This window comes from Camelus dromedarius, chromosome 29 (assembly GCF_036321535.1).
Source record: "Camelus dromedarius isolate mCamDro1 chromosome 29, mCamDro1.pat, whole genome shotgun sequence".
NCBI lineage: Eukaryota > Metazoa > Chordata > Mammalia > Artiodactyla > Camelidae > Camelus > Camelus dromedarius.
In genome coordinates, this window is record NC_087464.1 from 21,060,939 (window position 1) to 21,084,809 (window position 23,871).

General features: G+C 49.2%; 1 protein-coding gene across 2 annotated transcripts in view; it reads right to left on the reverse strand.

Annotated features, from left to right (window-relative positions):
- The window catches only part of ACSBG1 (acyl-CoA synthetase bubblegum family member 1), a 47,900-nt gene that overhangs the window by 16,605 nt on the left and 7,424 nt on the right, over nucleotides 1-23,871 (reverse strand). Inside the window, exons 2-3 of one of the 2 annotated variants that reach the window (XM_064480668.1) lie at nucleotides 7,425-7,523; nucleotides 6,307-6,407 (exon numbers count right to left, since the gene is read on the reverse strand). In XM_064480668.1, coding sequence (XP_064336738.1) covers nucleotides 6,307-6,407; nucleotides 7,425-7,523 — 200 coding nt within the window. The remainder of the gene's footprint in view (nucleotides 1-6,306; nucleotides 6,408-7,424; nucleotides 7,524-23,871) is intronic. The other variant, XM_064480669.1, reaches the window with a different exon arrangement.

Consider the following 23,871-nt stretch of genomic DNA (forward strand, 5'->3'; position numbering starts at 1 on the left):
CTGTCAACTCAAATCTTCTTGAAAGGAGGAAAGAAGGAATTGACAAGGGAAGGAAAGTCAGTTGGTCTGCGAGTTCAGTCTCCTCTAAGCCCAGCCGCCTTGTGACAGTGATGAGAGCCTGGCCCCCAGAGGACCCACGACCTTCGGGAAAGGTGACCAGGCAGTGTGGCTCCTGCCCGGCCCTTCCTCTCCACATTCTCTGCACAGGCTTAGCTGTCTGAGCCCCCAAACCAGCCAGAAGAGAAGTGGGCCACTTTGCTGGAAAGAGGCCCACCCTTGGTCCCCGCCTTCCTAGAGGCCCAACTGTCCTCCTTTCAGTGAGGGAATGAAAATGGTCACAGCTCCCATTCGCTGAGCCCCTCCTTGTGCAAGGGCGGCTGTGTGCTGTCTTGTTTTACGCCCACAGCCGTCCATGTTACAACCTAGCTAACCCTTTGAGACTCACAGAGGCTAAGTCGCTGCTGGCAAAGCTGGGATTCCAACTCAGTGTCTGACTCCCAACTCCACACGTCTCCAGGCGGCCACCTGGGGTCCCGGTGGAGTTCTAGGCCAACCCCAACATACACATCTCCTCTGGGAAAGGACTGTCATGCCTCCTGCCCAAGTCCTGTGCTGGGGCTCAGGCTCGGTGACCTTGGGCAGCCATGACACCTGGCCACTGCCTCTTCCCACATTCTAGAGGCTTCTGGAGCCACCTTTCTGAACCCAGACTTGACCTGTTGAAAAGCCTCCCACATCACCCATTGACCATAGGGTGATGACCCCACCATGGCCTCTAAGGAAGGCCCTCCCCAACCTCTGCCAACCTCAATACACAGCCTTCCTCACAGCCAGCCTGAGCTCTGCCCAGTTCCCCATCCCCCGCTGGTGCTTCTGCCCAGAACACCCTTCCCCGTCACACACCCACCTCTCCCGCACTTCACGTCCCAAGTGCTACCCCCTCATCAAAGACTTTAGCACCTGAGCCTCACTGCGGGCCGAGTCCTGGTTGGGGCTGCCTCTCCCACCAGGCTGGAGGCTCTCGAAGGCAGGTATGACTCCTCCCTGGGGCCTGAGCACAGAAGCCCGGCCCAGAGCAGAGGTCAGGGGGCCTTCGAGGAAGCACCAGTCAGCCTCTGTCCCATCCCAGTCCCAGGAGGCCTGGACTGAATGACTGGGTATCTAGGGGGCCTGGACCTTCCCCTCCCTCCTGCCCCCCAGGATGGCCTGAAGGTGATGCAGGACACATCACTGTCCAAGTACAGAGAGAGACGGGCCTACAGAGCAGGTGTCTGCCCAAGTAGGCCATGCCAGGCTGAACTTCCATCCTGCACACTGAGAGCCCCAGGCAGGGCCTGGCAAGACCTTGCCTCACTCAGCGTCCTTCTGGCCTGAGTCCAGCACAGCTCAGTGGCCTTGGCCTCTGGTGCCAGCGGCTGAGCCAACCCTCAGGCTTAGGAACCGACAGCAGGGAAGGCAGAGGAGCCTCCCTGCCGCAGCACCTCGTCTTCGCCTTCTCACCTCCATGTATTCCCGCCTCTGGCTCCTTACTACGCGGCTCCCTCTCTCACCCTTATCTCTGCCGGAAGGGAAATCTCTGGACAGTGACTGAGAAGAGCCAGTCTTAGCTATCAGTGGGGTGGGCAGAGCAGAGGGGTCCCTTGTCCACGAAGCACTGAGTCTTGGAGGTTAGCTCTGCTCCCCCTCCCCGCCCTCTCTTACACTGCCCCAGCTGGTCTTGGCCTGACCCTGGCCTGTGTCTTATCAATCACCCATTATGCTGGGATGGCTGGGCAGCCAGGGAGCTGTGTTCTCTGGGGCTCTGGAATAAAGGCATCTAAACAGCAGAGGAAGTCACTCTCAATTAGCTGGAAAAGGGAAAAACCGGAGAGCAGAGAGGAGAAGCCTAGGGTGCTTTCTGTGATCTGTGGGAACAGCTTCAGAACGAAGCTTATTATGCAGACGGAGGGAGACACTGGTTCTGGGCAAAGTCGTCCTCAGGCCTGCGACGGAGCCCTCTTCTTTGGGGCACAGCCCCTGCTGCAAAGCCCAGTACAGTCAGTCGTCCCTGCGAAAGGACGAGTTCTAGGAGGGTCCCTCTTCATACAAGGGTCCTTGGAACCTGCTCAGCCCCATGCCAGGCACTCTGGGGGTGTCTAAGGGGCCTCAGGACACGATGAAGGGCAGGGACAAGGCCTGCCTGGGCCAGAACAGTTTGTCCAGCCCATGGCGCACCTGGGATTTGATAGAACTGGGCAGGAAACTTTTCCTACTCTGCTTTTTTTTTTTACTGGTGGGGCTGGGATTATCACCTGTTCCCATATCTCAGATGAGGACCCCCCCAACACTAACTTCATCTGACTTCTGGGAAGCCCTTCCTACCTTCCCCGACCCCCACTCCTGCCAGACACTGAAATGACATTGGTTCCTCTGACTCCCAGTGTTCCAAGGGCCTATCCTCACCCTCTAGCTGCAGGCTCTGAGATCCCGGAGGACAAGGGTCATATCTATCTCCTTCTAGTCGAAGCACCACCCATGCCCTTGAAACATTTGGAAGGGTAGGAGCGTGGGACAGAAGGAGGCCTGGTGCCTCCTTGGGCTGGAGAGCAAGCAGCGCTCAGTTCCCAGCCTCCTGACCTCCAGCTCAAAGCGTCCCATTGGGTGTGAGAATTTCCCAGGGAAAGTGGGTGTGGGGACCTGGCCCAGCCAGCACCTCCTCCAGCCGCATCCCTGGCAGCCACTCTCCCTGGATCCCCTCCCTTTCCTTGTGGTCTCGATGTTGCCTTACTCCAGTTGGGGTTCACGCTCAACTAAGAAAGGGCTAGAAAGAAATGCATCTCCAAGCCCAGCACAAGGCTGCCTTTATGTGGAGATCAGATCCCGGCAGCTCTGTGGCCTGACTCAGCAGGGCTGCCTCCTGAGAGAACAGCCATCTGGGAGCTTAAAGTGCTTGAGGACCAGCTTCTTGAGAACTCAGGGAGACCCAGGTGAACCCTAATTCCTGAAGGCAAGTCTCTAAGAGCTCCCCGGATGGGCTGCAGATCAGCAGTTAGAAGGCAGGGGCTGGCCAGGGCTGGAAGAGAGAGGACTATACCTACATGCTATCTAGGTCCCAGAGAGGCAGTGTGGCCAGTTAAGAGTCCCACATCTTACAAGCTGTGTGACTCTGAGAAAGTCACTGAACCTCTCTGGGCTCAGCTTCCTTCAACGAATGAGAATGAGAAAAGTGCCTACCCTACTGCTGCTATGAAGATAAAAGGAAGGAATGCAAGTCAGTCCATTAGCACAGAGCCTGGCATATGGTGAATGTTCAGTGATAGTTGCTCTTTTTAAGGGGGCAGCTGTGCAGGGAAGGATTTAACCCCTTTCATAAATCGCCAAATCGCCCCTCCCCAACAGGCTTTGATACAGATAGTCACCTTTCCTCAATTTTATGGAAAGTGCCTTGTGAAACAGCAGCTTCAAGGCCCCTCCCATACAGCCTGGAGCTTGGGTTCTTGTGGCAGCTGGGGAATTATGGAAATAAGCCCCTGTGCCAGGCTGGCACAGAGTGGGCACTCAGGCCACGCTGAAGCTGGATCTTACAGCAGCTGCATCCCAGAGCCTCTCCCTCCACTCTCAGGACACTGGAGGCTGCTTGAGGTGGGGCTGGGCAGAGTGTGACCCACTAGCCAGGCTTGTGGGAGCCAGTGAGGCCTGCTTAGCACTGTCCAGGGCAGTGCCTGGGGTCCCTTGTGGCATCTGCTCTGGGTGTTTACTGACAGCGATGGTGCCAAGAAGTACCCTCGGCCCCTCCCAGACTGTCCTTTTATCCTGATCACTCTTTCTAGATGTTAAACTCCCAAGGGCAGACCACTCCACTCAGGTCTAAGCCCAGAGGGATCTTAAAAGTCTGAGGCCAGCTAGAGGCCCTCCTCTTCCAGGAAGCCCACCCTGATCACGCAGCTCCCTGGTCGCAGGCCTTCTTCCCTCAGCCTCCGTGTGCCCTTCCCTCAGAGCCTGTCTGCACTCAGACTGCGAGTTCATTGAGGGCAGAAAAGAAGCCTGTCCATCTCAGTGTCCCCAGCAGCCCCAACTCTGCACATAGGCTGGAGAGTCCAGGTGAAGCCCCAGCCCCAGCCTGGCTGTGCCCACCAGCTTCCCGAAGTCCTGGTAAACCAGAAGGGCCTTGCTGCCTCCCTACGTTTGCTTACCATTCCCCACCCCTCCATTAAAGCCAGTGTCCACCCCCCCTTATCCCCTGCCCCTGGCCTGGCCCATGGCCGCCAGCCTTCTCTGATGGGACCCTCCATGGGATTCCCTACCCGCGTGTTTGAAACCTGCCTACTCTCTGTGCCGCACTGCCGTAGGGCTGACAGATGCCTATTCAGGTTAAGCAATGAGGCCCACAGGGCTGGAGACTAATTGTTCCTCCTCAGAAACACTCTGGACACCGACCGCTCCAGAGGACACCGAACTTGCCCACGCTGGCTCCCTTCCTGCCCCTGAGTCACAAAACATCAATGCCATCACCCACAGCTGGGACTTGTGACCTCCAGGTCCTCGCTGTGCACAACGTCTGGGTGCTGACAGCTGCTCTTTGAGCACTGCGGAGAAGGAACCAGCCAGTCTGAGGAAGGTGAGCCTGAGCAAGTGAGTGGGACCCGCCAGAGGTGTCACGGCAACACAGCACACCTGTGAGGCGCCCTGCTCCCAGGGAAGCACGTGAGAGGCTGCCTGGGCCCAGCTGGCCCCCTTCCTGGCTGGCTTGGTGCCTTTCTAACCCTTCTCCTTAGAAACCAGTAGATCCTCTCCTTGGTCCAGGTCCCTTTATCTCTGAGCAGGGGCAGAGAGGCAGAGTCCACTCTAGGAAAGTGCACCCCAGCACCTCAGGCCCGATCCCTGCCAGGGCCACCCCGAGTTACCCAGCCCGGGAGAGAGGCAGCTTGTCTGGCAGCAATGGTGAGCCCCACCCCACGGGGTGAGGGGACGGGCATTCGGTCTCCAACGAGCCAGGCAGCCTGGGAAGCAGGGCACCCAGAGCCCTGGTCGGGTGTCTCCCCGAGTTACGCCTCTTTATGCCTCAGCTTCCTCTTGGACAATGGGCGTAGTGACCTTTGCCCTGCCTCCTGCCACTCAGGGCATGCTTGTGACGGAGCAGAGAGGTCCTGAGTCTGCTCCTGCCCTCATGCCAGGCCTGTCTGCCAACCAGGAAACCAAGTCAGAAGAAACTCTGAAGGAAGGGGCCTCAGGACAAAGGCCCCAGCCTCTCCTCCTTCCTCCTGTCCCCACGTCCGCCCTCATTTCTGTCCCACCAGGGACCCTTGGAACTGGCCTCCCCGGCTGGTCCCACTTCAAACGCTGCCACCTACTCCCCAAATCCGTAATCCCTGTCTAGTTACGAGGAGGACACGAGGAGGCACACCCAAATCAAAGAACATACAACCAGCTCAAACACTACCACCTGCGGTCAGCGTGCCATCTCTGCCACCAGCCCCCACCCACACACCCGAGGGAGTTGGGGGGTGGTCTCAACATCACCGCCTGGCCTCTCTGAGGAGCTGCAGCTGGGAAACTTCACAACCAGGACAACCAGCACCTCAGAGGAAGCTCTTCATCCCTGAGAAGTGACACAGATCAGCGACCAGACGGCTACAATGTACCTTCCCAAGGACAGCACAGAACACGGGAGGCAGCGATCCTCTGTGCCCGGCACCTATGGCTTCCACTTTTTTTTTTTTTAACTTCAGTCGTTGCTACAGTATTGTTGTACAGCCAATGATAATCAACCACAACTATGTTATTATTATTGTTCTGATGACTCTTCAGGGTAAATAACTCTGCTTCCCTTAAGGTGCAATTTATCTGGGGCTGAGTATCATTAAAAGAGCATGTGACCTCCTAAGTCTTTAAAATGAACTCTGCCTGCCTCCTAGCCCAGTTAACCCGCTTGTAAACTCCAAGGCCTTGCTTATCTAGGCCTCCTGTCCCTTAGCAACCCTGGGCAGAATCCCTCGTACCCACAGCCTGGCCCTGGATGAGGCCCCAAGGTCTCCCTATCTTTGACCTCTTTCCTTTGCAAACTTCCTGAAGAAGAAATCTTCCTCCCACTACCTTCCATCACCCTTGGCCTGATAGCAGCAATGAGAGAAGAGGTGTGGTGGGGTCCCTGGGCGCATGGAGATTTCTACCCTCCCCGTCCCAAAGTTCTGCTCTGTGTGTCCCGGGCTTGTGTCAGCCTGGACTTGCAGTGTCCCCTCAACCGCCTCAAGCACACCCAGCACAGCTCAGTGCTCCGTTCAAGCCCTGCCCCACCCCGTCCTGCCTGGCAGTCTCCGGCTGGCTCACCTGGAGAATCCAGCTGGGGATCCTTCACCTTCTCTGGGGACAAGAGCTTGAGAGCACGGCTTAGGGGCTCTTTGGAGCGTGTCTGCCCGTCAGTCAGGAAGCTGGCAGCGGAGGGGGAAAACAATTGTCAGAACATGGTAGACTGACCTGGGCTCCCCATGCTGGCCCGGAACCCTGGGGGTGACCCTGACATCTCTGCCTCCCTCTCAGGGCAGGGTGTGGGATACCCAGGGGGAAGACCTCAGTAGTTGTAGGAGCTAAACTCACCCCTACCCCAGCCTCTCCTTGCAGGTTCTAAAGGCTCAGTAGAAAGAAAAAGCAAGTCCTGCTCTGCTGTAATTTGCTGTGTGACTCTGGGCAAGTGCATGCCTCTCTCTGGGCTCAGTGTCCTCCTCTGGACAAGGAAAGGCTTGGGGTCTGGCATGGGAGGATTCTGAGCACCACTCCAGCAGCATGCAGGCTCTAAGGGTTGGGAAGTGCCCCCACCCCCTCACTCCCCACACCTACCAGCCCTTAGGTACTGAGAATGGCTGTGCTTAGAAACTCAGAGTGGAGGTCATTCCTACGGCTCTTAAGGGTCCTAGGCAGTCCCCAAGTGAGGACCTCTCCTCTTCAGTGGTACCTGTGAGTGTGTCCTGTATCTATTTCCCCGTGGAGAGAACAGGCATGGGACCAGGGAGACCCAGGACTCATGTCATCTGCCTGCACCCCTGGCTCAGACCCCCTTGTCTCCTAGGCACGGTGGCCCTGGACAATGAATCTCCTCCTCTGGCCAACCCAGTCCAAGGGGTTATTAGGCCTCCATTATTAACTCAGCCTCACTGCTCCTCGGCATGATTCCTCCTCAGGACTCAACTGGCCAGACCTCAACTTCCCGGGTGGATGAGCAGATGGAGTGCAGTATGCACATCAGGACCGAGCAGCCTTACTCAACTCCAGGGACACATTTCAGTCATAGGCTCTATAAACAGAGCCTACTGGAGTTGTGCATTGTGCAGCCTGCGCAGCTGGTCATGGCAGCCCTGAGAGCAGGACCCTGGCTCCAGGGAGTCCCGCCTGTCTGTCAGGGTGGGGCTGGTCCCACCCCTGCCCAGTTCCTAGGCAGCTGCCTCAGTTACCTGCTTTTCACATTCCGCCTTGTTCCTTGCTGGTTCCGCAGGTTCAAACTAAGTTTGCGAGCACACCCAGGCCCACCTGGCGGCAGTCTGTTTAAGAAACTGGGATAGGTTTTAAAGCAAAAGAGATCAGGAGGTTATGAAGGGAGGGAGAGGGGGAAAAGAGGGATGAGCGGGGTGCTGGCTGGTCCCCTTCTTGGGAACTTTGTGAACAAGGCCTGGCCACAGGGCTGGAGCAAGCCCCTCTGTTGCTATGGTGACCTGCTCTGGGGAGCTGACAGAAGGACAGAAAAATGACAAAGCATGCTTCTGGGGTGAGGCCTGCTGTGCTAGGCAGAGGGAAACACAGGGTTCCAAACACCGTGGAACTTGTCCTGCTAACTTTGGATCATTGGTTATTGCCACTGCTCTCTTGAGTCATTGAGTAAAAGCTGCCTCCACTTTGGGACAAAGAAGACTGCCATGTTACCAATGGCCCCTGAACTCTGGGCTCAGACAATTACAGGGCAAACAAGAGGACATGCACACAACTAGGCTGAGGGTCCCACGCGGTGAGCATCCGGGGGAGGACTGTGAACTTGGTGTAATGTCCATGCTCTGTCTTGGCCCCTGTCCTCAAAAGACGGGGTGGCCCGCAGGTTCAACCCAGGACTTACAGCTGATCAGCCTTTGAAATCACCAGCTGGGCAGCCACCCCCGAATTAGCCGAGGCCATCCTTGGTTGTACACTCCCACCATCTTCACTGCTTCCTCACAAACAAGCCTGTTTTTAAATCCTCACCATCATAAGGTAGGGGCCGCATTTCTGCCACCTAATAAAATTGGCATAAACTGGTTCTGGCTTTAAAACAGCTAAACAAAGACTAAATGAAAAGATGACTCAGGAAGCCAAGGGCCAAGCGTGCTCATCGTGATCAGAACCTTCTGTTTATGGGGAGGAGAAGCTGTTGGAAGCAATTCCCCGTGGGGGCGTTTTCCCAAGCATCTGGCACCCACTGCAGTAGCAAGTCTCTTGTGGCTGGGACATTGGGTGTGTCCACTCCCCTGTTCTGTCCTTTCCCTCCTTCAGCGAGAGGATGGATTCCTGACCCTTGTAGATGGCCCACAGAGGGTCTTATCCAACCTTCTATGCCCTGTGCCTGCCAAATATTGGATGCCTGATTAAGAGAATGCCATAACCTAATTTTCCAAAAGAGTGAAGTGTGCTCTTTCCCTTGCTAGAACTTTCGAGATTTAGTCCTTTTAGGGGGATGGCCCCCTTGCCCATCATCTGAAACAGAATTCACTGGACCTCCCTATAACTTTTTCCTGCTCACTCAGGGTCACACTAGTAACAGACTCTACTGGCCGGGCTTGTAACACAAAAGGGAGCCAGCGTGCATCATGTCGAGGGCCGCCTGTCCCGTCCCAGTGTGGCCACTGCCTCATACATCATTGCTCCTGGTAGTGGTTGGTTTTAGCTTTCAATTCTCACCTGCGTTACTAGCCGTCCCTTCTTGCTGCTGCCACTGTGCTGGCCTCCTGCAACTCATCTCCCTCCTACTTCACAGGATTTTTTGGTAGCAGGTTAAGAAATAAGATAATCAAGCTAGACAACCAAGCGTGTTAGAATTGTCGATAAAAATCAGAGGAGACGGCTTCCAAGGTGGAATTTATAACGATTTCCTCAAAGAAAAGCACCTGAGAGCTGGGTGAGAAATCCCTTCTGTTCTTACTCCTTAAAAGCACTTTGGGCCCCTTCTGATTCTTGCTGCTTTTCCAGAAGGCACAAAGGGTTTGTAAATGACCTCAGCAGGTGAGGTGCAACTCCTGTCCTGAACACAGTGAGCCTGTCCAAAGTGATTAAAACAGTATCCCCGTCATTCTGGAATTTTAGCCTCCTCCTGGAACCAGCAGTCTGGAAGCTGGCTCAGAGCCCATGGCAGAAGTTCCTAAGCAGCAGAATGACAGTAATGCTGGGAGACTGGCCCTCGGAGGCTGACTTGCCTCTGTCTGCTTTCCTCAACTCCAAGGAGGAAGATTGGAAAGGATCCCTTGATGAGGACAGTGTCTGCTCTCACCCCCAGCTCATACACACACACACACACACACACACACACACGCGCGCGTGCTATAAACAACAGACTTCTTCAGCACCTGACCAGCAGCATGGGGAGCAAGGAGATACCTGAAGGGCATGTATGAGTGAATATATTGTGAGGTGTGTAGGGTGCAGGCAGAGGAGTCTGGGAGAGCCTGCACGCCCCCTTTCTCTTAACTGTCTCTCCTTCCACTTCTCATCTTGCCAGAGGAGCTGATGGGAGCCTTTGGAAGACAGAGCCTGCCAAAAGCCTCCTTCAGCTCCTCCTTCAGGAAGTCCTTCTGGATTATCCCCAAACACCCTCTCACCCTTTGTGGCCCTCAGACACTCAGGTTTGGGCTTTGATGGTAGCCTGGGAAGATTTCTTGAAAGCAGGGGTCACACCTGATTCAACTCTGTCCTCTGGCCCTGAGTACTGGCTAGCAGACAGTTGGAGCTCAGTAAATGTTGACTGGATCTAATTCTTCTCAAGTTGTCACTGTGTGTGATGCATAAGTTAAGCGGGAGACTTTGTTTTTCATGTGAACCCCTCATGGATGGGGATAAAACTCCTATTTATTTCTGTTGAACTTTCTTCCCATTCAGCCCTCAGCAGCCAGGCCACTGAATGCAGTAGGTGCTCAATAAATATTTTCTTTGTAAAACAACTAGACTTCAATAAAAATAAATGCCTCCCTGAAACAGTAGCATATCAAGATTCACCAGAGTTGGCCTGCCTGGTTCAACTTACTTTACTAGCTGTGTTACCGTGGACAAGCCACTGTACCTCTCTGAGCCTCAGTTTTCTGCCTAAATCCTATGGATGTTATGAGGATAAGATGATATATATAAAGTGCTTAGTACATAGTCCGCTCTCATCACTGTTACTGGTGGACTGTCATGGAGCTTTTGGAGAATAAGCAGAAGAAAATTCTCTGATGAGATTAGGAGGGTGACTAAGCAGGGTGACAAGTCCCAGTCCCAAGTGTGGGGGTCCAGGTGCCCTGCCAAGCCCAGGTACTCTCCCTGCGAGGCAGCGTGGGGGCCAGGAGGTGGGAGGAGTGTGGGATCCTGGTTCCTTACACGGTCCTCAGGATGGAGCTGGCAGACCTGAGCAGAAGCAACTCCAGCATGGTCCTTGAGGGGCAGCCACACCCCACAAGCTCGCCTGGGAGAGAATGAGAACCTCAGACAGCGTGTCCCAATGTCCCCTGGTGGAGCGGCATCCGCCCCAGAGATGCCCAGTGCCACCAATCTGCCCTGCAACAGAGACACAGCGTGAGTCACACCTGGCTGGGCGTGAGGGCAGCTTCCATCCTTCCTGGGCATGACTCACAGCTCCTGGCCTGGGTACCTGTAATTTACTGCCTCCTAAGCCCACAAGCTCTGATCGCATCAAGAACAACACGGCCTCGCAGGAGGTGGCTGCCTGTGGGCTCCGGGCTCTCTAGTCTCCAGGGCCAATCGATTATCAGGATGAGCAAATAAGTCAGATTCCTTTGCAAAGACTCCTGATCTTTACTGATAACCCTCCCTGTTACTTGTTCTGGTTCTCCCCTCTCTCTGCCCTGGGGGAAAGGGAGAACTCTTCTACACACTGTAGGTCATTTTCAGTGGAAGGAATTGCCCCAATACATCCCCAAATCTGAAACCTCCAAGCAGGGAGAAGAGCAGTGCCTCCTCCACACCCCACGGTCCTGGCTGCATGGGCTGGTCCCTCTGTGCAGCCCGGGACTCTTAACAGCAGCGAACTGGTCTACAGCGCTGCTCGCTCACTGGCCTTCCCACTCCCCTGCACGGCCGACCCCCACCCCTTACTGCTCACCTCAAACATCAGGCCCCTGGCATCTCTCTCGAGGTTCCTGACTCCCAGCCCAGAGAACCCCACCGAGGACTTACAGTGGAGGGCGTGCCTGGGACGTCCGGCTGCCACGGGGCGCTCACCTTCCTTCTTGGGCCTGGCAGGCACAGGACTCAACATCCCCTGAGCTCCTTCAACTCAGGTGTTGTGAGTGTGGGAGCCAGTGCTGCTGGTCCCCTGGTTCCAGGTGATGAGGCAGTGGGGCCGGGCATGAGTGGGGGCCCGCCCCAGCCTGCCCTAGGGCTGTGGGTGAGGTGTGGCTCCAGATACCTCTGACCCAGCTGGCACAGGGCCCAGCTGCCCACCTGCAAAACTTACACAGAGAGGCAGGAGCTGCCAAAGCAGGTAGGAGAGTGTGTGTTAGCTTGTCACAGCTGCAGGAAGACACTATTTCTGTCACCTGGGCCTCCACCTGAAGACAGCCCTTGGCCTGAGGAGCTGGGCAGGAAGCTTGACTGGGTTTTTTGGCCTTTTTTTTTTCACTTTTCTTTACTAAACGCACACACTGTGCCAAGCATTCATGTGCCTTGACTCTCCGCGTCCTGCCAACAGCCTACCGTGGGTTTTAGTAATTATCCTATTTTGCAGGTGTGGTGACAGAGGCCCAGAGGACCTTTAGACTAGCTCAGTGTCACAAGGCCAGCTAGGGGCGGAGACGGCATCTGAAACCCAGGCTTCCACGACTTGCTCTGCAACCAGGACACCACATAAGCTAGATCTAACCATTATTTGCACCGTAAAACTCAGCCCACTGCTCCATCTCCTGTTGCCTCTGGAAAGCCCTCATCCATGGTAACTATCCCTGTGCGTTGGCCTTTTGTCCTCTAATAACCCTTCTACTTCCTCCTCATTCCAGAGATTCACCTGCATCCTCTAAAACCTGGGCCCTGCTCTCTGGAAACACCACTCCCAACCACTGTGCCTCCCCATCCCCTCACCCTAGGGTCCCCTCCCCACCTGAGTTATCACTTGCAACTGCCTCTGGGGTGAGTGAGGCTTGGATGAGGTGAAAAAAATGGAGGCAGCCCAACTGGGCATTAGGGGGAAATTTAAGTCCTGATTTGAAGGCCAAGGGGCAGGGCACAGTGGCGGGATGGGGCAGGGATGGTTCCAAGGCCCTCCACCCACATGGCAGACAACCATCTGATTGCTACACTAAGCAGGAGTGTCAATACCAGCACACCAACCTCACGAGAACTCTGCTCTTCCAAATTTCCAGGTTCTTAAAGGCTTCCTTCCCCAGCAATTCTTGTCCACTGCCACCTCAGGGCACACTGACAATCCGGCTCTGGGATGCTGGCCTTGAGCTACCCCTGGGTTATGAGCCCCTTGGAGAACCTCACCCCTGATCAATGCACCCAGATGCTCTGTCGCAGTTTCAGGGCTCCCAGGGGGCTTTGGAAGCTCATGCTGTATTAACCACCCACCCCAGTGAATCCCAGAAAGGAATGCAGCAAGGCTTCCTCTGTCCTGAAGAGGATAAGCATTGTTCCTCTTCTCCTCCTCCCGCTTTCCGGGTGAGGACAGAGCAGTGAGGTCAACGATTAGAGTTGGCACTAGGGGTTGATGTGGGTCAGGGGTGGCGGTAGAAATATCCTCACTTCAAGGTCTAGCAGGAACGCATGCCAGATTGAGACAGGAAGGGGACAGGGCACAGCCATTCAAGGAATGATGCAGCAATTAATATCAAAATGGTGGAGGATTCAACCCCCAGGAGGCCTTGAGGCTCAAGATGGTGGGAGATTTGACTTCTAGCAGAACTTGAGCTTCATTATATGCCCACAGTAATATATTAGCATGGTGAATAACAGGCCCACAGGTGCCATGACAGTCCCAAGGCTAGACACAAAAGGTCAAAGAGTGGGAAGCAGCCAACTTCCTGGGAATCCCAGCCCCTTCTCCAGGCTAGTTAGACTGGTCCTTCCACTTACTAGCATATAATCTACCAAGCCCATAAAAACTGGCAACAAGGTGCCTTGCGCTCTCTCTCCCTCTTTGGAAATGGCCCACACTCTGTCTCTGGAGTGTGTACCTACTTTTAATCTGAGCACCCAACCCCCACACTTTGTGGCCTTTCTCTTGCCTTTCAATGTATCTCTCTGAATAAATCTACCTTTACTCAACCGTGGCCCACTCTTGAATTCTTTCCTCCACAAAACCAAGGACCCACACTTGGCGGGGCACGTCCCAAGGGTTCAACTGAAGCCTGGGACACAGCCCTTCTCATGGCCCACATCCTTTTTCCCTGCACCAAGATCCCTCAGCCCCTCCTGAGCAGCTCGGCGACCACTCTGAATGTAGAGTTTCCAAACTGATGAAAAGGTTGGGCAAATGGGCTTTACTCCAGGATCAGGGGGCTTGGCAAATGCATCATCTTCCCTTTCTACCCCCTCACAAAACCCACAAGCTGGCCTCACTTGGCAGAGGCCTCCTACTGTTCTTCAGACACCCCCTCCTCCAGGAAGCCCTCTGGGAGGGACCCCAGCTCCCATGCTTCTTCCTGGAGCTACCCTGGCTGAGCCCTTCCCACTGTACTTAGCATTTAGAGGCTGGGTGTTGCTTTTTAAGACATAATTGTCTACCACAAAATAAAAACTCTTAGTAAGTCCACATTTCCAGAGTTGGAAATGATCTCTCCCTGTCCCCTGACTGACAGCTCCATGAGGCCTCTCCTTCCTACTACGACTATTGATTGAACACCACTTCTGCAGACCTTGCAGGGGCATGGGGACAGAGGAGAGCCAAGTGAGCCTAGTCCCAGCCTCAAAGGCTTAGAGATGAAAAGATTGATGGTCAGTAAAGAAAGATGCATTCAAGGTCATTGTGGGGTCACCAGACCCAGGCTGGGATGGGGGTATAAGGAAATTAAAGGGAGAAAGTTGGACAGGGTGAAGGTTTGATTACCTCAGGTGAGGCAGAAGGCAAGCATCCCAGGCAACGGTACAGCAGGGAGGCCAGCACGGAGAGGAAGGGGTCCAAGGCCCTAGACACAGACCCAGGCTGTAGGCCTGTCCCAGCCTTAGTCCCCCAGCTCACAGGGGGAGCTTGGCCAAGGCAGGGGTTTTCCGGGGACTGATGGTCTCTCAGAAAGAGTGAGGGCAGAGCAGGGCAGATGGTGGTCTAAGACATATCTCACTTGATCCACCAGAAGGCACACATTCAAGGCAGTGTGAACGAAAATACTGCAACCATATCAGTAAACAAAGAATGCTGAAATCAAGTCATCAGCAGCTGCTGCCACCCCCTAGTGAGGACAGGCCTGCAGCCCAGCCTCTGCCGCCACTCACAGTGGTGCCCTCTGAGGGGACTCAGAATAAGAAAGGACAGGATACTGGCCCTAGATAGCTAGGTGCTTGTCAAAGGAATGAGTTCAGTGAGCCCAAATGTTTGCTTCCTCCCATACATAGAAAAGCACTAAATTCTTTAACTTAAGATGCCTGGTTTTCTTTAGATAACAAGCAATCTTTTATTGTTCCAAATACCTGGTCTTTGTTGTAAAGCTCCTATATATCCTAGCTCCTCCCCTACCTCTTGGGAGCAGTCCCTCAGAGCGATCTGAGAGGCTGTCATCCCGGCTCGAGTCCTGCCGCCAAATAAAACATAACTCTTAACTTTTAGGCTGCACATTTATTTCAGTCGACAGCAGGCACCCTGGGGCCCTTGACTGTGAGGCCCCAACAGGATAGTGTTTGCTGAGAGGCCTCAGCCCCAAAGGCTTCACCTTGGCTCCCACCATGGTGGGTGAAGCCGCCCAGCCAGCCAGCTCACCTTTAACCCAATTGGCAGCAGCCAGGGTGTTTAAACTGTAAACCCATTTGCACCGTTGGCGTGGAAATGAACACATCGTTGGTCACAAAGCTCCCCTACAAAGCTTCCCCTGGAAGGAGTCTTGTCATGCCCAAGACATGCCCCGGCATCTAGATTCTAGCCCAGGTTCTGCCTTGATTGGGTAACCTTTGGCAAGTCCCTGCTCCTCTCTAGGACTCAGTTTCCTCAGATACGTCACCGAGGGCCTTCAGATTTTCTGTCTGTGATGGTGATCTGGGTGCCTGTGCTGGACTCCTCCTGCATCAGATGGGGACAAGGCTACGAGGTTGGGTGTTGCCAGGCTCCCAGGCCTGAGGGGGCAGGGGGCAAAGAGACAAGAATAATAATAGTAATAGCTAGTAGCCAACACTAACGCAACACTTAGTGTGCGCCGGGCAATGTTCTATGCGTGTCGCACACAGATGAACACACTCAATCCTCACAACAGCCCAATGAGGTAATTCCTACCACTACCCACACTTTCCATATGAGGAAATAGGTTATATAACTTGCCCAAGGTCTTTTAGTGAGCAGAGTAGGATACAGATTTGGGCAGGTGGGTTTCAATGTTGATGCTCTTAACCAACAGGCTATTCTCAATAGTCTCAGGCCTACTGGGCGATTGGAGTGGGGTGGGGCAGCGGCAAGGGGGGGAGGTGTAGAAGGATGAGCATCCCGTGGTCCTCTAAACTCCTGCTTCCAATCATTCACTATGAGATCCTTTTATTACACCCTTCCTCCAACTAATGTTTTGAAACATTTTGTGCATAAGCAAGGTACACGTATTAAATCATAATTAACTCATTTTCTTATGTTGTATTGATGACAGACACAGGTAAGTGTCAACTGGTCTTCTGAATCATCATTGGGAGGGCAGTATGAAGCTTAGTGTTGACATAAATCCAACACAAAGCAAAGACTCCTAAAGAATTACCATCTCTGGCCGCCACTCTCTCTCTCCCTCTTCAGAGACAGCCCGCATTCTGTCTACAGAATGTGTACCTACATTTAATCTGAGCACCCTACCCCCACACCTTGTGGCCTTTCTCTTGCCTTTCAATGTATCTCTCTGAATAAATCTACATTCACTAAAGAAAAAAAAAAAAAAGAATGACCGTCTCCCATCGCTTGCCACAAATATAATGTTTGGTACACTTCTGTTAGTGCTTCAGTTATTCCAGCTGTCAAATGAAGGGGTGAAAGGGATGGTCTCCAAGTCCTAGCTCTGATGATCGGTGATTTTCCATATTTCTTCTAAGGGGTTGAGAGGAAGGAAGAACACTGCATTCCTAGGCTCTGGATCAGTTCTCTTAGCCAGAGGAATTTCATGGTGGAGGGGTAGGGGCAAAGCTGGGGGTTAGACTTCCACCAAAAGAGGCACCATACCCTGCAGCATGTGGATATTGGCTCCCAGATGTGGTCCGTGCCCTGGAGAAGCCCACAATCGAAAGAGGAGGATGAAAGAGAGAGGCCCGTACGTGGCCTGTACACATGAGAGGCAACCGTGAACATAATACTTCATACCTGCTAGAATGGCTGTAAAGAAAAAAGATGGATACTAACAGCATTGGTGAGGATGTGGAGAAACTGGAACTCTTGTACACTGCTGGTGGTAAAGCAGCTGCTTTGGAAAACACTCTGGCAGCTCCTCAAAAGGTTATGCATAGAGTTATTATATGACTGAACAACTCCTCTTCTAGGTTTATACACCAAAGAACTGAAAATGTATGTCCATACAAAAACTTGTACACAAATGTTCATCACAGCACTATTCATAATAGCCAGAAAATAAAAATTCAAATGTCCATCAACTGATGAAAGGATAGACAAAATGTAGGATGTCCATACCCTGGAATATTATTTGGCCATAAAAAGAATGAAGTACTGATACATGAGACAACATGGATGAATCATGAAAACATTATGCTAAGTGGAAGAAGCCATTCACAGTAGGTATCAGTTCATTTAAGCAAAATGTCCAGAAGAAGCAAATCTGTAGAGACAAAAAGTAGATTAGTGGCTGCCTAGGGCTGGGGGCTTGAGAAGAAATGGAAAGTCCCTACTAATGGGTCTAGGGTTTCTTTTTGGGTGATGAAAATATTCTACAGTTGACTATGGTGATGGCTAAACAACTCTGGGAATATACAAAAGACTACTGGATTTTATACTTTTGAGTAAATTATATGGTATATGATTTATATCTTAATAAAGCTACATATTTAAAAACTGGATAAAATAGACTTTAAAATAAAGACTGCTACAAGAGACAAAGAAGGACATTACATAATGCTCAAAGGATCAAACCAAGAAGAAGATATAACAATTGTAAATATTTATGTACCCAACATAGGAGCACCTCAATATGTAAGGCAAATGTTAACACAATAAAGGGAGAAATGGACAGTAACACAATAATAGTAGGGGATTTTAACACCCCTCTTACATCAATGGACAGATCATCCAGACAGGAAATCAATAAGGAAACAGGCCTCAAGTGACTCATTAGACCAGATGGGTTCAATTGATATCTATAGAACGTTCTGTCCAAAAGCAGCAGAATACACATTCTTTTCAGATACACATGGAACATTCTTCAGGATATATCACATGCTGGTTCACAAAGCAAGCCTCAGTAAATTTAAGAAAATCAAAATCATATCAAGCATCTTTTCCAGCCACAACACTATGAGATTAGAAATCAACAAGAAAAAAACTGCAAAAGCCACAAACACGTGGAGTCTAACATGCTACTAAACAATCAATGGATCACTGAAAAAAATCAAAGAGGAAATAAAAAAAATACCTAGAGACAAATCAAAACAAAAACATGACAACCCAAAACCTATGGGACGCAGCAAAAGCAGTTCTAAGACAGAATTGTATAGCAATACAAGCATACCACAGGGAGCAAGAAAAATATCAAGCAACCTACTTCTAAAGCAACTCGAGAAAGAATAAAACCCAAAGTTAGTAGAAGGAAAGAAATCATAAAGATCAGAGCAGATATAAGTGAAATAGAGACCAAAAAAAAAAAAAAATCAATGAAACTAAAAACTGATTCTTTGAAAAGCTAAAAGAAAGTGATAAACTTTTAGCCAGACTCATCAAGAAAAAAGGGAGAGGGCTCAAATCAATAAAACCAGAAATGAAAAAGGAGAAGTTACAACTGACACCACAGAAATACAAAGGATCATAAGAGGCTATATATCAATAAAATGGACAACCTAGAAGAATTGGACAAATTCTTAGAAAGGTACAATTTCCCAAGACTGAACCATGAAGAAACAGAAAACATGAACAGATCAATTACCAGTATTGAAACTGAATCAGTAATTTAAAAACTCCCAACAAACAAAAGTCCAGAACCAGATGGCTTCACAGGGGAATTCTACTAAACATTTAGAGAAGAGTTAACACCTATCCTTCTCCAACTATTCCAAAAAATTTCAGAGGAAGGAACACTTTCAAACTCATTAATTGAGGCCACCATCATCCTGATACCAAAAACAAAGATATCACCAAAAAAAAAAAAAAAAAAAAAAAAAGAACATTACAGGCCCATATCACTTATGAAAAAAGATGCATAAATCCTCAACAAAATACTAGCAAGCTGACTCCAACAATACATTAAAAGGATAAGACACCATAATCAAGTGGGATTTACCTCAGGGATGGAAGTATTTTTCAATATCTTCAAATCAATCAGTGTGATACACCACATTAGCAAACTGAAGAATAAAAACCATATGATCATCTCAATAGATGCAGAATACTGACTGGTATATATAAAATAGATAAACAAGTTAAGCACAGGGAATGATATTTGATATCTTGCAGTAGCTTATGGTGAAAAAGAATATGAAAATGAATGTATGTATATTCATGTATGACTGAAGCATTGTGCTGTACACCAGAAATTGACACAAGATTATAAACTGACTATACTTCAATTTAAAAAAAAAAACAAATAAAATAGATGCAGAAAAAGCTTTTGATAAAGTTCAGCATCCATTTATGATAAAAACTCTCCAGAAAGTGGGCATAGAGGGAACATACCTCAACATAATAAAGGCCATATATGACAAAGCCACAGCTAACATCATACTCAATGGTGAAAAGCTGAAAGCATTTACTCTAACATCAGGAACAAGACAAGGATGCCCACTCTCACCACTTTTATTCAACATAGTTTTAGAACTCCTAGCCAGAGAAATCAGACAAAAAAAAAATAATAAAATGGATCCAAACTGGAAAAGAAGTAAAGCTGTCACTGTTTACAGATGACAAGATACTATACATAGAAAATCCTAAAGATACTCCCAGAAATAATAGAGCTCATCAATGAATTTGGTAAAGTTGCAGGATAAAAAAATTAACATACAGACATTTGTTGCTTTTCTATACACTAACAACAAAATATCGGAAAGAGTAACTAAGGGAACAATCCCATTCACTATCACATCAAAAAGAATAAAGTACCCAGGAATAAACATACCTAAGGAGGCAAAAGACCTACACTATGAAAACTATAAGATGCTGATGAAAGAAACTGAAGATGACACAAACAGATGGAAAGATAAAACATGTTCTAGGATTGGAGGAATCAATATTCTTAAAACGACCGTACTACCCAAGGCAATCTACAAATTCAAGGCAATCCCTATCAAGTTACCAATGGCATCTTTCACAGAACTAGAACATAAAATTATTTAATTTGTATGGAAACACAAAAAACCCCACCCAGCCAAAACAATCTTGTGAACATCTAGCTTAATATAAATATGTATATATATATATATATATACACACAAATGTTGCTTTCCCTAGGAAGACTTCCCCAACCCTTAAAACTGAGTCAGACCTCTGTTACACTCTGCCTATAGTATTTTTTAAAATTACCAACATTTTAAAGGTATTTTTATTATGATTAAAATATATATAACATAATAATTGTTAAAATGGCAAACTTTAAGTGTATAATTCAGTGGCATTGATCATATTCCCTCCTTTCCCCCTTAATTCCTTCACGGCACCTATCACAATTGTAATTTAACAAGTAAGACTTATTTGTAGTTGTAGAATTATTTGTTAATGTCTGTCTTGGCTGCAAGTATGTAAACTCCTTAAGTTAGGGACTTGTCTTGTTTTCTAAGTATTCTCCAGTGCTTAGCACAGAGCCTGACATATTCAGTAATAAATAATTTTGAATAGATGACTGTATACATATGAAAACAGAAAAAATGATGAAGATACCAAAATATGCGGAAAAAAATACAATAACCATGTTTCATATCAGGGGGAAGTGGGGGGAGGAAGTGGGGAAGAATTAGAAAGCCCTGGATAGAGGAAGGAAGCAAGATGGCGGAGTAGAAGGATGCTCGTAGCTCACCCTCTCCCACAAATACACCAAAACTCACATGCACGGACCTACTCAGCCAACCGGAGCACTTGCCAAACTCTGACAGAACATCGCCCTCTTCGAAAGACAGACACCAAAAATCTGGTAGGAGAAAAGGCAAAAAGAAAAAAGAAAAAGCAAAACAGTGCGGGACCGGTCCTGAGGGGAGGGAGCGGCAAAGGAGCACTGGCGCTCGTTCGCTGAACCTCCCCTTCTCCAACGGAGAGGCCAGCGGGATGGAGGGGGAGCTTCCGAGGCTCAGATCTGCCCTGAGCACCCCTTGACTGACAGAACCAAGTTAAACGGGCACAGAGGGTCCCTGCGACACCCAGCCCGGGACGCGAGCCGGCAGCTGGGGCTGGGACAGGCCACCCGGCGGGGCGGAGGATGGGGTCGGCTGCACTGAGCGGGGGGACTGCAGGGGGCTGCGCGCCCTGGCTGAGAGGGGATACGGAGCAGAACAACCTGGGTCCTCCATAAATTACGGGGGAAAAAAAAGCAAAAAAAAAAAAAAAAAAGGCAAAGCAACACTGCTGGTGTGCCCTGGGGGGAGGGGCGCTGTAACCTTTGCCTCAGACCCATGGAACCATTACTGGGCGCTTCTCGCGAGAAGAGAGGCGGGGCACAGCCGCAGCCGCCATGTCCTCCTGTGTGCAGCACCCTGGCCGGGGCAGGGCCCAGACCTGAATCCGTACCATGGGGATCCGCAACCTCCTAGGCAGGACTGAGACTTGTTTACAGGCCGAGGCAGGTGTGATCTTTCTGCCCTGGCACCTCAGAGAACTCGCACCACCAAGACAAACAAGGTGCTGAGTTTTGGCACGGAGCAGGGGCAGGGCGGTGTCGTCCCCCTCTGCCCCCCAACCCCGTGTTCCCTGAACCCACTTATGGACCTGAGGCGGCGCGGGCAGCAGCGCAGACCAGCAGAGCGACTGGCGGCCGGAGAGGGCGGGTGGCCCCCCGCCTTCCTGGCAGGAACGCAGCACCTGACCGTGGTGCTGGGAGCGGGCGCGATCCGCCCGCCTACCTGGCCGGTCTGCAACATCTGACTGCGGCATTGGGAGGGGGAGTGACTCGCCCACCCACTGCGAAGGAGAGCAGCACCTGACCCAGTGCTGGGAGGGGGTGCAATCTTCTTGCCGACAGACGCTGAAAGCAGCACAGACGAGGGTGCCAACGAAGGGCCTCTGGAAACAGCAAGCTGAGTTCACGAAACAGGGTGAAGACAGAAAGACTTCTTGATAAAACCATTAAGAGCACACAGTCTCCAGAAGAACACATCCCTTTTTTTTTTTTTTAAATCTTTTTTATATCTGTTTTATTTTCTATTACTTTTTAAGTCTTTACCTTTTAAACAGTTGTGTATGTTTACAGTTTTAATCCCTTTAAAATTTTTCTTTTAAAATCTTTTATTATTATTTTTAAAAATCCACCTCATTTCATCTTTAATTCTCTTGGTTTTGATCTCCCGTTATTGATTATTCACATATTATTTTTGGATTTTTTTCTCCTTTTTATTAAGGTTTTCAAAAGATATCTCAAATCGATTGCTATTCTGCTTCAACTTGCTCTTCTATTATTGATTATGCACTGTTTTCAAACCTCTTTTTTCTCCCTTTTAAAAATTCTCTCTTTTATCTTTTGTTAAAATCTGTTCTATTTTCTATTACCTTTTAAAAATTTACTTTTTAAACAATTGTATATGTCTCCAGTTTTAATCCCTTTGAAATTTTTCTTTTAAAATATTTTTATTTTTATTACTTTAAAAAATCCACCTCATTTCATTTTTATTTCTCTTGGTTTTGATATCCTGTTATTGATTATACACAGGTCTCAAATATTGTTTTCTGATCTTTTCTCCTTTTTTAAAGGTTTTTAAAAGACGTCTCAACCTAATTGCTATTCTGCTTCAACTTGCTCTTCTATTATTGATTATACACTGTTTTCAAACCTCTTTTTCCTCCATTCTTTTAAAATTCTCTCTCTCTTTTTTTAAAGTTTTATTCCTGCATAGGCTTTAGATAGATAAATAAATAAACTCCTTAAGGACCACAATAGATAACTGATACTCCTTAAGCTACAGTGCCAGAGAGATGTGAGCAATATGAAGAAGCAGAGGAACCACTCCCAACTAAAAGATAAGAGAAATCCCCTGAAAGCACAATCAATGAAATAGACATTGATGGCCTACTAGATCAAGATTTCAAAAAACAAGTGATCAAAGTACTGAAGGAACTAAAAGAGATAGTGTTTAGAGATCTAAAATATGTCAAAAATGAAATTGAAGCTATAAAGAAGAGCCAAGTAGAATTGGTAAACTCACTGGCTGAAATGAGAACTGATCTAAAGGCTGTACAAAGCAGGCTAGCTAATGCAGAGGAACGAATAAGTGACCTAGAATACAGGACAACAGAAAGCACCCAATCAGAACAGCTGAAAGAAAAACAAATAAAAAACAATGAAAACAATATAAGGGACCTATGGGATAATATAAAGCATGCCAATCTATGCATAATAGGGGTTCCAGAAGGGGAAGAAAGAACAAAGGGGATTGAAAAGGTATTTGAAGAAATCATGACTGAAAACTTCCCAAACCTAAAGAAGGAATCAGATATCCAAGTACAGGAGGCTCAGAGGGTCCCAAACAGGAAGAACCCAAACAAACCCACACCAAGACATATCATAATCAAGATGGCCAGAGTCAAGGATAAAGAAATGATCCTCAAGGCAGCAAGAGAAAAACAGAGTGAGTTACAAGGGAACCCCCATAAGGCTCTCAGCTGACTTCTCTACACAGACACTACAGGCCAGAAGGGAGTGGCAAGATATATTCAAAGTCCTGAATGAAAAAAAGATGCAGCCTAGGATACTTTATACAGCAAGGCTATCCTTTAGAATAGAAAGAGAGATAAAGAATTTCACAGACAAGCAAAAACTAAAAGAGTTTAGCAACGCTAAACCCATGCTAAAAGAAATATTGAAAGGTCTACTCTACATAGAAAAGAAGCAGGATGCTACAGAAATGAGAAACTCATAACTGGAAAGGTGATAACTACCATGAGTTACAAATAGAATAGACACAAAATTGTAAAGGAAGACATCTAAATCATTAAGAGTGGGAGAGGGAAGCAAGAAAATATAGAGTATTTTTTTCTTTTTTTTTTTTTTAAAATTTTCTGTTCTTGTTAGGATGGGTTTGAGGTTATATTACTATCTGTTTAGTACAAACAGTTATAGTAATACGTTAATAGACTTACAAAAAAAGGGTAACCACAAGACAAAACTTACAAGTGAGTCACAAAAACTAAATAAAATCCAAGATAAT